Source organism: Pinus tabuliformis, chromosome 5_2, assembly GCF_031772625.1.
Source record: "Pinus tabuliformis cultivar Carrire ecotype Pingquan chromosome 5_2, CPIR1, whole genome shotgun sequence".
In the NCBI taxonomy this organism is placed as follows: domain Eukaryota; kingdom Viridiplantae; phylum Streptophyta; class Pinopsida; order Pinales; family Pinaceae; genus Pinus; species Pinus tabuliformis.
In genome coordinates this window covers 568,125,116-568,141,602 of record NC_142306.1, presented here as the reverse complement: position 1 = coordinate 568,141,602, position 16,487 = coordinate 568,125,116, and the positions used below count along the sequence as shown (strand labels likewise).

The 16,487-nt window shown below is 37.8% G+C and overlaps 1 protein-coding gene and 1 pseudogene across 1 annotated transcript; both read left to right on the top strand.

Annotated features, from left to right (window-relative positions):
• Positions 1 to 3,065: 3,065 nt before the first annotated feature.
• On the top strand, positions 3,066 to 5,798 carry LOC149160229 (transcription factor VOZ1-like). Its single transcript, XM_089436677.1, has 3 exons — positions 3,066 to 4,547; positions 4,953 to 5,144; positions 5,238 to 5,798. Exons 1-3 carry the CDS (start codon positions 4,320 to 4,322, stop codon positions 5,781 to 5,783), a joined length of 966 nt encoding a protein of 321 aa, XP_089292803.1. The 5' UTR covers positions 3,066 to 4,319; the 3' UTR covers positions 5,784 to 5,798.
• LOC149160228 (transcription factor VOZ1 pseudogene) lies at positions 5,794 to 6,516 on the top strand (annotated as a pseudogene).
• Positions 6,517 to 16,487: the final 9,971 nt, after the last annotated feature.

Sequence of the window (16,487 nt, the reverse complement as noted above, 5' to 3'; positions counted from 1 at the left end):
TCTATGATCCAGAAACCCATGTAATTGTTCCTTTACCTTTTGCTTTTCTAACAGTGGACGGGGAATATCGTACTCTCATCTTGACTTTGTATGTATCTCCAAAAAATCTTATCAATATATACCAAATATTCCTCGCAACAAATTTTTTAATTTATCCTTTAAATACTTTTAATTAAATATTAAACATGTCACTTCAAAACTTATAGAGTAATTACTATAATGTTGAATAACATTTTATAAAGTACTGAGTGTTTATTTTTAATATTTTTTCTTAAATATTTATTTTTGTTATAGGTTTAATAATAGTGTAGTTTATTTTTAATATTTTTTCTTAAATATTTATTTTTGTTATAGGTTTAATAATAGTGTAGTTTAATTTATAATTGAGATAGTTTTTTTGAGGGGAATTTGGTGATATAATTTTAAGAAAAATTGTGATTTGCATTTATTAGAATTTGGTGATATATATATATATATATATATATTTTTTTATTATTATTATTTTTTTTTAACTATACTATTTCTATTATTTACAGTAACAGCAGTGAACAATTACATCCAGGATTACAAGTCGCCAGAGGCCTGGGGTGGCACTCTGGATGATAGAGATTCACTGAAACAACTACCCGCGCAGGGGCATTCTCCTTGTGACTGAAAACCCACGCAGGGGTGATATCATTGAGACCAAGACTGAAACTGGAAGCCCACGCAGAGGCTGTGGAGCTTTGGAGACCAGAAAAAGCAAAAATGTCTATCCCACGCAGGGGCAAAAGAGAGAAAAGGAAAATTTTCATCAGAATCCCTCGCAGGGGAATGGACATGCACTGAACTACATAATTGTCAAGCCAAACATAACTATTCACGACATACATTAAACATTGGTGATAAGGGAAACAATTCACAAAAAAACCTGAGCTCACGCTGAGGACTGAAGCTTGGTCGAGCCAGCATCTATTCATCCGAATCTTCCGGATAAATCCAGTATTCGCCTTCTGGTGGGGGTCCCCAGTCATACTTGGCTTTGCCTTTCGCGGATGCTGGTTGAGATGCTGGTGGAGCGGCCCCTGGCTCGGATTGTGCCCCTGCCTTTTCCTCAGCAGCTCTGGAGCTCTCTGCAGGATGAGTTTGGGCATTGGGTTGCTCCCCCACTTCTTCTTTCGCTTCTTCCATGAATAAGACTGAAACGTGAGCTTGAATGCTGGAATTGCCTTGGGCATTGCTGAAGGAGAAAACCGCTGTGCCAAACGCAGGTAGCGGGGCAGCTCTTGAATCCTGCGTCCTGGCATCCATAAATTGCTGCGACTGGATGGGATTTGCTTCCTCCACCCTGTGGCACAGACAGCGGCAACAATTTGAAGACGGATTGGCAACTGGGGGGCGTGAAGTTCCGCCTCGTCCTGTACCGCGACGACTGAAGGGCCTCTGTCTCGGCGGCATGATTTCCTTGAGGTTCGATGAGGGCGCAAGACTGCCTTCAATCCCTTTTGATGCCCTTTCACCACTTCCGGAAGCCAGAGGGAGTTCTCGTGCTTGTGCTCTGAGCCTTGACGCCCAGAAACCCACCTCCACAATTCGGACTTGATCCGACACAAAACATTCCCAATTCTCGCCATTCTTATGCTGCATTGGTTTGCCTCGGTTCTGGTAAGCCATAACTCGTCTCTGCCACAGTAAATGGAGCGCAGCCGCATCCATAAATGGCCGTCCCCTCGCTCTCTTGCTCTCACGCTTGCCAACCAGGGCGGCGTAGAGCATTTAATAACTTGCTTGAGCTTGAGCCCGCCCATGCTGACCATGTGGCGTACCTTCCTTCCTCTGCGTGGCACCCGCATCCGGGTAATTTGGTGATATAATTTCAAGAAAAATGAAGATTTGCATTTTAAAAGATGACGGGCATACAAATTCTATAATTTAAATTCAAGTTTTATATATGCTATATTTTCATTAAAATTACCGAGAAAAATGCTATGGAAAAAACACCATTTCATCTATAAATTAAATTACATCATTATTTCCATATTGATGTATTAATTTTTTTAATAAAATATAACATCAATATACTAGATAAACCACTTGTTTGAATTATTTTTATTTTCTACACAACATTATTTTCTCCATATTCTTTTTATGTTTGGTTATTGAGCTGAGAGGCTCATTCTACAGCCGAGTATGATGTGTAACTTAGTCCGTGTGTGATCAAAGTTAAAATTTTACTCATATCAGTCCAGATAAAAAATTTAAAACTAAAAGGAAATTAATAAACTATACAAAATAGTTAAATATTGTCGCACGTGAAAAAATTGAATACCTGGTTGTTCATGTTAAATCCGTATTTAAGATGGATCTACTCTGGTAAATAATATTATTTTAAAATTTTCGTAAAATATATAAAACATATATATTCATATGCATAATCTAATTTATAGACGAAATAAAATTTTACATCCCTATAAAATAATTTTAAGAAAAAATGTGATTTTATTGTTATTGTTTAAAATGCATTTTTGGAAATAAAATTTTGCACCATTATAAAACAATTTTAAGAAAAAATGTGATTTTATTGTTATTGTTTAAAATGCATTTTGATTATATAAATAAATTCAATGTTTCGAAAAATCTCTAAAATACATTAATTAAATAACTTCAAATTTTTAAAATTTTGATAAAAACTGGTGGTGGAAAAAAACAATTTCACCAGATTAAACTACACCTATATCTATACAGGTATAACCATCACAAACTCGTGCTAATCAAATATTTTTTTTAAATATTGACATACGTTTTTCCTCTTAGAAATAAAATAATATTATTTAAAAAGCTAGTATTTTAATAATAAATTCTATATACATTTTTCCGGTTTAAAAATAAAATAGGTCCTATGATCATTTTTTTAAATAAACCTTAAAGTTCCTTGAAAGAAAAAGATTCCACCGACATAAGGAATGAAAATGTAAGGAGATCATGAAATACAACATACACTCGTATAATCACCCGAAATTCATACGGTCGTGGGTTCCCGCGGGCCTATTTTTAACCGGAAGTGCGGGGCTTTTTGTATGAGATATCCCTGGTTCAATTTTTCATCATTTGAAGTCGTCTTTCCTCTTTTCTAGCCTGAATTTCTTCTTGGATTGCCGGAGAAGGGAATCATGGAATTTCTGCGAAGAAAAAGCTTGAAAAATGGAGCAGAACGACAGTAATATGAGGTTCTGCGTTTTGTTTTTTAAATCTCATTTAGTACTTGAACTGGGTTCCAGGGTTTCTTAAGTTGAGGTTTTTAATTTGTGTTCGAAGTGCCTTGGATTCGAACATTAGTTTTTATTTGCATTATCAAACCCTCAAAAAGCCTTTACAAATGAACCCAAATTGAGAGTTTTGGGGGTTTGGGATAGCAGTATAATGTTCTGAGTAGGATTTTGTGTTTGATGTGTTTCTGCTGCGACTGGCTGATACAGAGTTGGCCGTAGCAGAATTTTTGTTTTTATTGAGTCTTAGAGCTGTTTGAATCATTTGCGGAGTCTTGGATTGGAAGCTGGTTACGAGGTTATGCCGTTATAGAAATTAGAGTGCATATGAACTGTGGGTTTTGAAGATCTTCCTGAGATTGCTTGTTGTGTTATTGGGATTATAAATACAACTTGTGCTACTGTTCCTTAATCCTTTCAATAATTTCAATATTTGTGGAAGATTATGGTCATTCAAAAGAAGGGGGTTTAATGTTTTGAACTGAGCAAATACGGGATTCGGGCACCAGTTGATTTGAGTAGCCTATTGAATAGCTGACAATTCAGATCGACGGTTAGTCTAACTTTTTTCAAATTCTATTAATTAGAGGAGTCGGTGGTAGCAAAGTTTGTATCAAGTGGTGAGAGATATGGAGTAGTTTTTGGTTTGGGAAAGTAGTTGTCTATTAGTCATTTAACAGAGGAGTAGAATTGGTGTCCGACATCTCGGATAGTTAGTCTAGAATTCTGTGAAGATTGTTCATTAGCTAGGAAAGTTCTTTTAGGACAGACCGAGATTAAACTTCCAAAGGACTTGTTTTGAAGAAGAGATGAATTTGTTCTTGTAACAATTTTGGCAGAGGTTGCACGGTGATTAGACCAGTCAATTCACTGGGATCAGAGTTCATTTCCACTAGAGATATTGTTAAGAAACTTGCTAGGACCAATCATTGAGAGTTTTTGTAAGAAGTCAAGTCGATCATCAAACACCTTGTAGAAGGAACAATGTTTAGTGCTAGTAGTGATTCAGTAAGATTCTTCTGAGGATTTTGCATCATACATTACTTATATTGCAATAGAAGGAACAAGTTACAAATGATGGGGAAAAGGTCAAAGAGCACGTCAAAATCAACAGCTCATCAGCTATTCAAGACTAAGGCCAAAAACAGAGTTGATGACTTGCAGGGAATGTTCACTGACCTGCAGCAGGCCAGGAAAGAGAGCCGGGTCAGTGATGCTGTAGTTTTGGAGGAGCAGGTTCATCAGTTGCTGCGGGAATGGAAAGCTGAGCTACATGAGGCATCACCTAATACATCTCTGCTGGTCACTTTCTAATCCTTTTTTCAAATTCTGTTTATTCTTATTTATTTTCATTCAGTAAGAACAACAGAAGGGTCATTGTATTATAGAATAATTCTTATGAAGTAAACGTTTGTAAGCTTCCTGGGTTCATGGTTATCAGATGAAGGCCTCTTTATGTTTTCCTTGAATCATTTATTTGTTCTGTTGACCTGTTCATTCTTTATTGGATGTTTAATGCTGAAATCCAATATCTGCAACGAATAGCAGGAGTTGACATATCAAGATATCAATAGAATAAGTTGTTTTGCCTTTTTGAGAAACCAAACTTTATAAGTTCTTCAATATTATTATTGTCCAAGATTGATACCAAAAAAGAGAACCTTAACAAATAGTTCAATATTTCTAATGTTTGAGTTTGTTATACAGGAAGCAAGCCTATGCTCGTCAGATTTGTCTTGTGATATGTGGCGTTTGTTGCAACTTCATGAAGAGGAAGATGACGCTACCAGTGTTCTTGCTGCACCGTGTAGCTCTAAGCTTCAGCTCAATGAAAATACGCTTGAATCTGCTAATCCAACTAATTTTCAGGAGGTGATCCCCACGGGTGAAATGAGAAAGGTGTTGCCAAACGATTCTTCTTAATCTTAGTGTACAGTTGCTGGCACTAATTTGAGATCGTTCTGACTCATTATACATTTTCCTTGTCTTCAGGACTTCTATGTGGACAATGTCAATACACAAGCACAAGCCATCGATGGGACTAGTAGGCCTGAAAATATTCATGCAGAACCTTTACTGCAGACTATTGATGAAGGCGTGGAAGCAGCAGCTCAGATGAATCGGGATTTTAATCATAATCTATGTCTCTCTTTTGACCCTGAGGTTGAGGAAGAAACTATACCTGAATTTCAAGGTCCATGCCCTGGAATTTCTCTTCCTCCCGAGGCTTTCTTAGGCCCCAAATGTGCACTTTGGGATTGTCCTAGGCCTGCTCAAAGATCAGATTGGTGCCAAGACTATTGTAGCAATTTTCATGGAATTGTGGCTTTGAATGAAGGCCCACCAGGCATGGGACCTGTTTTACGACCTGGAGGCATTGACCTGAAGGATGGCCTTCTCTTTGCTGCCCTTGATGCAAAAACTATGGGAAAAGCTGTTGGGATTCCTGAATGCGAAGGTGCTGCAACGGCAAAATCACCCTGGAATGCACCAGGTATTGTATTCACATATTGCAATATGCATACCTATTGCATCTAGTTACATATTTATGAAAAGTACAAAAAAAGGAACGTGAAAGTCATGAATAACATGACTTTTTAAAGATTCAGAGGAGCTTTCGTTTTTTAGAGAACCTAAATTTGTTGATAAGGGTTCTCTGATTAGATACGTAAAGCTTCAGAGTTTCTAAATTGACTGGTATAATTGTCTTATTTTTGCAGAGCTCTTTGACTCTTTTGTCCTTCCAGGTGAAGTTGTGAGGGAGTGGCTCTTTTTTGATAAGCCACGAAGAGCTTTTGAGAGTGGAAACAGAAAGCAACGATCATTGCCAGATTATAGTGGCCGTGGTTGGCATGAATCAAGAAAGCAAGTCATGAAGGATCTTGGCGGGATTAAGAGGTCCTATTACATGGATCCTCAGCCATCAAGTCAGTTTGAATGGCATCTTTTTGAATATGAAATGAATAACTGTGATGCATGTGTATTGTATAGGTTGGAGTTGAAGCAGGTTGATTCCAAGAAGAACACAAAGGCAAAGGTGATGGGAGATTCTGATTTTGATTTGCAACATAAAATAAGGCTATCCGCAGGGTTCTCTGTTGATACAAAAGGAAGCACAAAAGGACGATCAAAACTAACACAGAAGAATGGTAGCAAATATTCTTATTCAACTTCCAATCCGGTTGCTCCCGTAAGTAACCATTTTTTATATGGACAGGCTGTACAGTATGGTTATTATGCGGAAGAAACAAATGGGTATTATGAAACTTAACAACTGTGAAGGATGCCTATTAGTGCAGCTGTTAACTCGTGGAGCAAGTTAGTTCATTCTGTTCAGTATAATGTATTGTTTATTTATGCCCAGTTACCCTTTCAATAGTAAGTTCAGAGGGTCAGTGAGTTCAATTGTTAATATGAGCCATTTCAATAGTAAGTTAAGAGGGTCAATGAGTCCAACTGTTAATACGAATAGGCATATATGTATAGGGATTCTTCTATGTCATTCCAGAAGCATAACTTTTTAATGCTGTTTGGAGCTAATGGATGTTACACCTCTCTGAACAATGTTGAGAACCAAGGCTGGTGTGATACATGGTTTACTTTTAACGAAGCAATGACTATTAGGAAATTCTTGTTACATTGCCAGCAATTTGCTCTAGCACATGTGTAGTGACATCAGTATAAAAAGGGTTTTTACTCCTTTATGCATCTTACGAACGTAGTTTATCACATGCCTGAATAGTGTGAGAATTTTCTTTTTTGCTTTTGGTGCTGTGATGAGAGTAATATTTAAGCATTCCTTATAGTTTGGCTGACACTCTTAATGCTATAGTAAGGAAACATGAGCTATTGACATCGTTGCCCCATGGGTCCATAGTGCAAGTTCTCTGTCAATGGGGCTACTGTCCATTGGGGAGGTCAACAGAGAATCCATTGCAACTATCGGTGATATATTCCAGACACTGCAATATATTTGTGATTCTTTAAGTGCAGTGATATAATGGTCTGAAAATATTGTGATTTTCCAAACTTCAAATGTATCGTGATTTATTCAAGAATTTGTGATTTAATGGGAAAATCAGTGTCCACAATGGGCTGTCTATAAAATCCAATTTTTGACTCATTTTGAAAAGCAAAAGCAGGAGATTGAGATCAAAGGAGAAATTCACTGTCTTCCATTCAGATGAGCTTGTGAAATTGAGTGTTGTCATTGCCATTAGCATATGTATTGTGGGGTTGGGATTGATTCATTGATACCATGGAGAATTTGTGGACATTGTGCAAAATAGGCTTTAGAACATACAAAAGAAAAACAAGGGTTCTACGCTTGATCAGCCTTGCAGCGGTGGTTGATGCCCCATTAACCCCTGCGGCAGCAGCTGAAAGTGAAAAACCCGGGAATGCCATATTGAATCAATAACAGTTAAATGGGAAGGATAAAATCATAATTTGTTTTGGTTATAGCATGCAGACTCAGATCAATGAAGAGTCAAGGTGATAATTCAAAGGTGTTGCTAACAAATGGAATATTCTTGTACATGAGTTATGGAGTCAAACTTGGTAGCTAGATTCACTTAAGAAAAGATTCCAATTTATTATATTTCTTGATGTAATTTTGAGACTCAGGAGTCAAAGGTCAGGGCAAGATTCAATACAGACGTGTGATGTATCACTAGGCAATGATCTTAAATTTTTAGACATATATCAGTGTTTTTTTAAACATATTTCATGGTAATGTGTTTATTGATGTTGTCGTTGTTTTGGATGTTTAAAAACTTGAAAATAAATGTATATTTGTATTTTTTAAAGTTTGCTGATATTTTCCCTGATGTTGCCAGTAAGTTTCTTTCGAGAGCCTCGGTGATGTATTCACCAACATGATGTTTGCAACATTCGTTTTAAATTATTCACCAGGTTACACTGTTGCCGTGGTCTGCTCCCTCCCTTGCATGGCTTGTGTTTCAAAGGGACAAGGCAGGATGCAAGTCCTGGGCATTTTTGGCAGAATAGCTACTGGACAGTGGACAGACACTCTGACGGAAGCCTGCTCTTTACAGGGCACTTCTCTTGAAGCACTTCCAAAGAAAGAAAGCTATTGCAAGTTTTCATGGGATTTGAGCTTTAGGCCTTTTCAACTGGAATTTTAGAATCCTTTTACCATATGGGTAGCTTATGGCTATTAAAGACGGTCTTACTTAAAAAAAATCATGTGATGTACTTGCACCTTGTAGGTAAATAAGATAGCAGTCTGTTCGTTGATAGTTATTAGCAATGCTGTAGTCTCTAGGGGGGCAATCATGGCAAGAACAATGAAGAAGTCTTCAGTTTTTAGGAAGACAAAATGAGCTGGTCACATGAGAGGGATCTAACTCTATGCCCGTTTGGCTTGACATTTTAGGAATTTTATTATTTAACCTTCTAGTCAAATGCTAGATGCCTTTCGCCTTTGTTACTGTCTTTATCTCCATATATTCGACCAAAATTCACGTTGAATCTTTTGTACTCTCACTACTGGATACTGGACGGATACTCTAACCTTCCTTTCAAAGCTTCTTAACATATCGGAGAAAACTATAACCCTCCAGATGAGCTGTGGCTTATATAAAATTCTAATTGTAAATTTAATGCCCTTCCTATTTTGCAGGGTCCAGTCAAGTTTATGCTGCATAGTGCATATAGGGGAGTCTCAAGATCTTTCTTAGCAGAAGTGTTTATGCAATTGTAGTCACGATAACAGTTTTATCATTCCACGACTCGCAGAATTTAAGTTGTTTGATAGCTCTTAAATAAATGTAAGTGGTTATGGCCTTCTAAAAGCAATTACAGAAATCTGCGTGTCACTGAGCCCCTATATTAGGGTATTAGCCTACTCTGGGTCTCTGACAGGTGGCAAAGAGAACTGTAAACAGTAGGGAATTTATCTTCTAAGAGTGAGTCGTTTTTGTTCCTGCCTCCACTTTCATGGGAACATAAACCTGGAAAATCAAAGTCTCTTACTACAATTTGATTTTTGATTTTTTTAGAAAAGATAAAACCACAAGAGGAAAGAAACTGGGGTTGCAAATATAATAGATAGACCACGGTTTAAAGTGGAAGGTATTTGTGAAGAAGAGTTTTTAGTGAAAGGATCGCATGGATCGAGAGAGAATATGATAGGTGTCGGTTAATATCATAATAGAAGTAATGGTGTTCTAATCCCAAAAATTGAAGCTTTGGGGTTAGCGTGAATCGTGATTGCCATATACATTTGGTCTTTAAAGATCCCTCATGTTAATCAGCATACTAGTGATTATCAAAGGATCTGCGGCATCTGCCCACTCATGAATTGATATCTATATTTTCTCTGCCATTGGCATCAAATTGGAAGGATGGTCCTCAGCTTTCTCATTTTGTATATGTTTATTGCAAAACATAACATGGCTATGATCCATATTTCTGTGAGAGGCATGTTTGTTAGACATACAATGGTCATTTTTGCGGGATTGTGAATTGATGTATTGAATAGTTTGTCGCATGGCTTCTTACAGTGCAGAGAACTATCTTCAATATCATCATCTTTATTGAGATCAACTGCCTTCAGCAAGCCTTTTTTCCTCTAAATATTCCAGTGAAAAAGTCTGCTCATTTTATTTTAAAATGGGTACTTATGAACGGCTTCTAGGCCTCACGCGAAAACTGTCAATAAAGGAGTACCATAATGTCGTTATAGGTCCTAGACTTTTAGTCATCCAGATATATCAACATATTAGTCGTGGAATACAGTCAACCAAAAACTGGTAATGGTGATGACTGTTCGCTGGAACAGTATTCCTCACCTGTGAAGAAATAGTCACGTATTAAAAAAAAGGGGGTGGTTCATCCAGATTCCAAACAGCTTCAACTCGATATGCAATGGTCAGAAAAGGCATCTAAATATTTGACGATATGGACCCACATATGACTAAAATGAGTCGAATCATGACCAAAAGAGAGGGATATATGACCAAAGTAGCCCATCCTCTGCGAAGCTTTAAAGACAATGTGGAGCTGTTGGGAAATACAAACCAATCTCCAGTCCCACTGAGACACGGGTTGTCCTGTGATGCCCCATTGAAAAGGGGGCCCGAGCAAAGGTGGAGTCATAATCCGGGTGAAGAATGAGCCTTGGAGGTTGGGGGCTTTGGGGCCTTTAATTGCATTCTGATGGCTTGCAACTTATAGAATACATTTGCTGCCCTATTTGAAAAATGCAATATTTCCCAGTAAGCCAATGTCCATATCTGATTCTTGCTGTTTATCTGGCGTTGTAACATTGCACTAATGTTGTCACTATCCACTGCAGGGGTGGAAGCTTAACCTCAGGGAGACAGCCCAGATCTATTTAGTGAAATAGCAGTGTATTGGTAGATGGGAAATAGATTCCTCTTGTCCCACGTAGAGTAGGCACCGATTGGGTGCTTGCCAACATCTCCTTTTCAGCGTGTCCTAGGTAGGGACAACACCTTTTATGAAGGGCCAAGCAAGAGAATAGTCTTTGGTGGGGTTTTGGCCTTCAGAGCTTTGTCCACCACCGCTGAGTTGGCCTCCTTGGTGCCGTCTGTGAGGGTCTCTGATCCAATCATCCAAAGATTCATGTGCAATATATTTACTAGATGTTACTCTTGCAACAATTGATTAACTTCTAGAAGTTCTTGTTGCGGCCAGAACTATACACCTATCCTTTTATATGCTTTTGGCGTGATAGGACTTTGCTTGGGAAACTACTGGCATTCGTCCATCTTATTTGTTTTTCAAAGATATTTGAAGCAAATCCAACTGAATTTTGTTAGAATATGCTTTGGGTGAGAGGTCAATGTTAGCTAGTGTACTGGGACAACATAGCACACTTTTATGAGTACATTCTTGCATGGTCATGAGATCCATCGATGGGTTAGTAGTTGTTTCTAACTAAGACATGGTCGATGTTCCATCCCTAATCTCTAATCTGTTAGTTATTAAGGTTGAAATGGAATTTGGGTAAGTTAAAAGTGGAGGAATTTGTGAATTGTGGAGCATTGGAATTGGACATAATTGTAGCGTATAAATGATTTAGATCTATTTTATCTCCATGATTGCTACCAAGCCGATGAGGTCAATAATTCTAGCATAGTCTTTGGCTTCTTGGATGGTGACATTCTTGGAAAGAAGCAACTCACAAAAGAACATAAGGGGGTTTGGGTCCTCTCTATTATCTTTATTCCTTTGATATCACCTAGGTGTTGACTTTATCATTGTGTTAAGTCCCTTTGTAATGATCAGGTAGAGTATGGGCAATAGAGGGTATCTTTGTTGGAGGCTTGGAAAATATGGGTAGTTGAGCTGTTGATGAGGATGGAAAAAGAAGTCGAGAAGATATAGGGTTCATTCTAACTTGGATTAAGATTAAACAAAGGTGGTTCTAGATAGAGTAGTCAAAAGCTTTAGAAAGGTCAATTTTGGCTATGAAGACTTTTTCTCTTTTTAAATTTTCAAAGGGTTTTTGCAATAGGATAAGGTTCATATATTTTGATTGCTTCTTTTGGATCCATCATGATGTGTTTTTGAGTCGACTTTTTGAGCCAACATGTATGGCTCATCATCCAAACACTGATGATGAGATCAGGGTGGGGTCTAGTATCCCTTGATTAGATGAGTTTAACCAATAGTCTTATCTATTATTGAGAGGCCCATAGATCTACTATAAATCTATATTTTGATTGAGCTCCTTGGAAATGTAACTTACATATAGTGTGGAGATTTGACAACTAATGAGGTGGAAAGGGTTCTTCCCAGCCACCACAAACCCTCCAAAAAGGCCTATAGAGCTAGCACATTCAAAGACCAACCCATGAGTAATTTTTCTAGTGAGAGTTTGCATGCTACATTAGAAATCATTGTTTCTTGCACAAAGAATACATTAGGCTTATGAATAAAAAGTAGTCTATGTAAGGATCACATTTTTTTCACCAATCCTAAGGCCCTATTGTTTATGGAGAGTAGGATCATTTCTTACCTTTTATGGGAGCTTTTAGTTTCTCTAAGTGCTCTAGTAATTTTTGTTGTTGTCTTATTGTATTTTGATGTCTACTTGAGAAATAGCCTTTATGGTGTTTGATGTCATATCTATTATGTTGTTTTATTTTTGTGCCCATGAATGGAACCATGTCAAGTCCTATAGAGAGGGTTTGAGAGGAGGGTTAAGAGGGTTTCTTTGATTTGGAATAGGCATGATATCTAGGGATGATTTTGTCCAGTTTAGAGAAGGATGAGATTTTAAAGGGGAGAGGGGAGGTGAATTTCAATTCAATTTCTTCATGGATAGGGTCAAGGTCAATATGAGGTGATGAGAGAGAGCTAGAGGGGGTCTAGGGGGGTCTATGAAGAGGGGTGGGAGGAAGGGATCTTAAATTTCCACATATGCATATTCCATTTAGGGTCTTCCTTTAATGTTTTCAGTGCACAACATGGGTCCTTGAAATTCACCATGATATTGGTGGATTTGGAGGAAGGACCAGGGGAGGGTTGTTTTGGGACAAGTGAAGTTTTTTTTGTTCTATTTATCTTCGAGGTTTCTTAACTAAAGAGGGAAGGGATTTTTTCTCGAGAAATCAAAATTTTTACTAGATATCACAAATTTTTCTAGGGGAAGAATTGTTGTATTTGACATTGCAATATTTTAGTAATGTCACCTATTTTTGGCCTTTTTTTATCTGTAGTGATACGTTCCTCGTGTCCCTCAAGATGTTTTTTGTCCACATTCTCCTAGGATAGGGATATTTGAGGTCTCCAATGTCCTTAGAAAAGCAATATTTGAAAGGGGCGTTAACTAAACCAAGTCTTTTCGAGTGAGAAGATCCTCCATAGTTGAGGCCTGTACCTTTAGTGGTCCATTTAGATCCAGTTCAACACAATTGTTTGCAACTTCTACTCTCCATTTACAAGGTATGTTTTTCAATATTGATGAATGTCCCTATTTTGGTCATTGATTTACCTTTTTTTTTTAACCACATGGTGAATCGGTAACTATCAAGTTTAATCCACGGGAGACCCAGGATCAAACCTCATAGCTGCCACTATAACACCAAGAGCATAACCAACCACCTGCAAGTCGGGTATGCTAAGATCCCTTAAGAATACCTAATGTTGAGAATTCAAGGGACAATCTGTGAATATTTGTCCAAAAGGAGATTCTAGTGATCCCTTCTCAAGTTGGGTTGAAGCCAAAATGCTAGTCCTAGATATATACATAAGAAGCATTGTAGAAATGGGGGCTTTTATCTTTAATTTTGTTTCACTTTTGCTAGGTTTTAACGAGGAAAGTGTCATATCCTCTCAAGCTGAAATGTATCTTATGTACATAGTGTTGTGTCTTTGCCCATTTAGTAGCAACACCCCTTTCATAGCCCTTTTTAGAGAGCCCATTCCCTCCATTGAATTTCCCAATGAATGCCCTATTGAAATAATAAAGGATGGTTCTGTGAACCTCATCACCCTGGATGTTGATATGCATGTCCTTAGAGTACTTCTCTATGCAATGGCGGCAATTTTTCTTTTGCTTAGTGGTGGTGGGGTGGAGGTTGAGCGGTTGTAGAGGGTAAAGTGCAAGGGTTTGTGGGAGTCTCTTAGTTCAATAGAGCTTGATAAGGTTGATTGGGAGGAAATCCTATGGTGTTTGAGTTAGAGGTGGAACGCAAGGGTGGTGGGAAGCATGGAAGGGTTCCTAGTGGATGCCACAACAAGCAATAGGGTAGGAAACTTAGGAAGAGGAAAATTATATGGGAATACGAGGTATGATGTTGCTTGAGAGTTATCAATGGTCAAATTATTAGATCTAAGAGGGGGAATGAGGGGGCATTTGTGAGAAGTGTTAGAGGCATTTGAAAGAGGATAATTTTGGATAAGGTGCATTTTGTCAATGTGATGGATGGGGAAGGGAAAGGGAGTGGAGTTTAGAAGGGTCACAACTGTTGGATTAGGTCAGGTCATGATTGGGGTTGCAAGGTCTTCTTCATCTTTATTAGTCCAAAGAAACATGTTTCCTTTAGTAATTCATGTGAGGGACTAAGGCTTGTAGAGAATTGATAATGTAATAAAGGAATGTTGGGAATTGATAGTCATTTATAAAAAATGAACAACATTGGAAATCACGTTGATTAATGTGTAGGTATATTTTTAAATAAATATCATCCTTGTTTATGTAATGTTCCAAATGAAAAAATACAATAGATAATAGAAGCAAAGAACTAGCTACAACTATAGAATTCAGAAATACACAACCATACACATTAAACACTGAAATATGAGCAAATATCCTGAACCATTATATTAATACAGGGAAATTTGAGTACAATAAATGAGAGTAGAGGAACCTAGGCTTGCCACTACAAACTCTGACAAGAATCCAGGTGTGAATACAATGCTCAAATGTTGGGAAGATTCCCTAGGAAGACCACGCATGCCCAAGGAGAACTACTAGCTATTGCTCGAAGAAGACTAGAGAAAATGATCTGTAAAGTGCTCAGAATGAGATGAAACTAGGTGAGTGGCCTCCTCGCAAGAACCCTAGAAAAACCCAGAGATATTTCACAAACCCAAGTGGTCGAAATGGACCTAGAGTGAACTGTGCCCTCCTCCAATAATTTATATTGTTGGCTGTTAGATGGAATTAGGAATTTTACCTTCAAAAGTGCTAATTTTTTTTTGGCAGGAGTAGGAACACTTGTTGGATGCATAATTTGATTCCTCATCCAAGGAGTACCCATGTTGCACACTTTCGATGTACCCTACTACACGAAAAATGAGAAATACATGAAAAAACGTGAATGAGAAATACATAAAAAAACGTGATTTTAATCACATTTTTCATGTATTTCTCATTTTTCGTGTAGCAGGATCCATAGAAAGTATGCAACGTGGGTACTCCTTGGATGAGGAATCAAATTTTGCATCCAACGAATACTCGCTCGAAATTTAATATTTTTATTTTTTTACCTCAAAAATTGTGAATCATCCCCCATGGTTGACATCATTATTTTGAATCCTATTGGTTCTTATAAAATTTATTTTGGTTGTACACTTTTCTTAGGAGGTCCATTTTAGACCTCAAAAATTCTTTAATAATTGCCACCCTACTAGCTTCCTGCGCATCTATCTTCTCGCGGTCGATGATAGGGCCAAAAGATGACTGTCCCATCCTCCTCTACCATGGGTTCAACAGGAGTCACTAGATGTCCCTCCACAAATAGCTCATTGTGCATAACACCCTCATCTAGCTCACCTTCCTCAAGGTGCTCTCCAAGCTGCTGTAGGTGGTTGTCGTCTGGAAACTCTGTCAAAAATCTGGGTACCTCTGTGCCTACTAGTGCCTCAACAGTGGGTGGCCTTATAGGAGTATGCTCTACCCTCTCTGCAAATGTCTTAACTTGAGCCATCAATGGTCTCTGCAACAGTGGTGACTCTTGAGTCACATTATGTAGAAAATATGATGGTAGGTTAACCCGATACTGCAATATAAATCAAAGCAGAATACTATAACCTACTTCTACTATCAATTTGCGGAAATTTAAAGATCGAGCTAAACAATATAACCAGAAGAAGAAGAATCAATCACACAATACACATGGAAATACTTTGGGGAAAGCCTCAGCTAAAAATCCCACACTATTGTATTATCATACAGGTGGAAATACATAGGAATTATACAAAGCTTTAGCTCTCACAGCTAGTCGGCTCTCAGTACAATCCTCACAGAGGCTCACATGCAATTTTGGCTTCTCTCCAACATTCCTCTCTGTCCTCCAAGCCCCTATTTCCTTGCGTTGTTCTTTGTGGATGATTCACCTTCAACCAAGTGGATGATCTCTTTTAAAATTGCACAATCCTCAAGGATTAAATCCTTGACTGCATGCATGAGTTTTCTCTTTGAGAAAACACATGCAACTGATAGTACACTATTCTTGACTTTAATCTCAACTAGGTCTTTCTCAAAATAGACATGCATGAGTTTCTGATGAGGGAATCTGTAGTTAACTGCAGTAGCACTAGTTGAGTGCATGCATGCATCAACTAACTGTTAACTCTCTATTAGTTCTTCAAACAGTTTGGAACTAATTTAACTGGACTTAACTCAGTAAACTGAGTTAACTAATTACAACTCAAATTAACTCAATTTTATCTCTTAAAATTAAGGGATAATTCTTGCATGATTTCATAAAGACTTCTAACTTGAATTTCTCCAACTAATTA

Excerpts from the sequence above, each read along its gene's own strand:
- LOC149160229 (XM_089436677.1), top strand. The coding sequence starts at position 4,320 with ATGATGGGGAAAAGGTCAAAGAGCACGTCAAAATCAACAGCTCATCAG. Across the intron at positions 4,548-4,952 it reads CACCTAATACATCTCTGCTG|GAAGCAAGCCTATGCTCGTC; the intron begins GTCACTTTCTAA and ends TTTGTTATACAG. Across the intron at positions 5,145-5,237 it reads CCACGGGTGAAATGAGAAAG|GACTTCTATGTGGACAATGT; the intron begins GTGTTGCCAAAC and ends CCTTGTCTTCAG.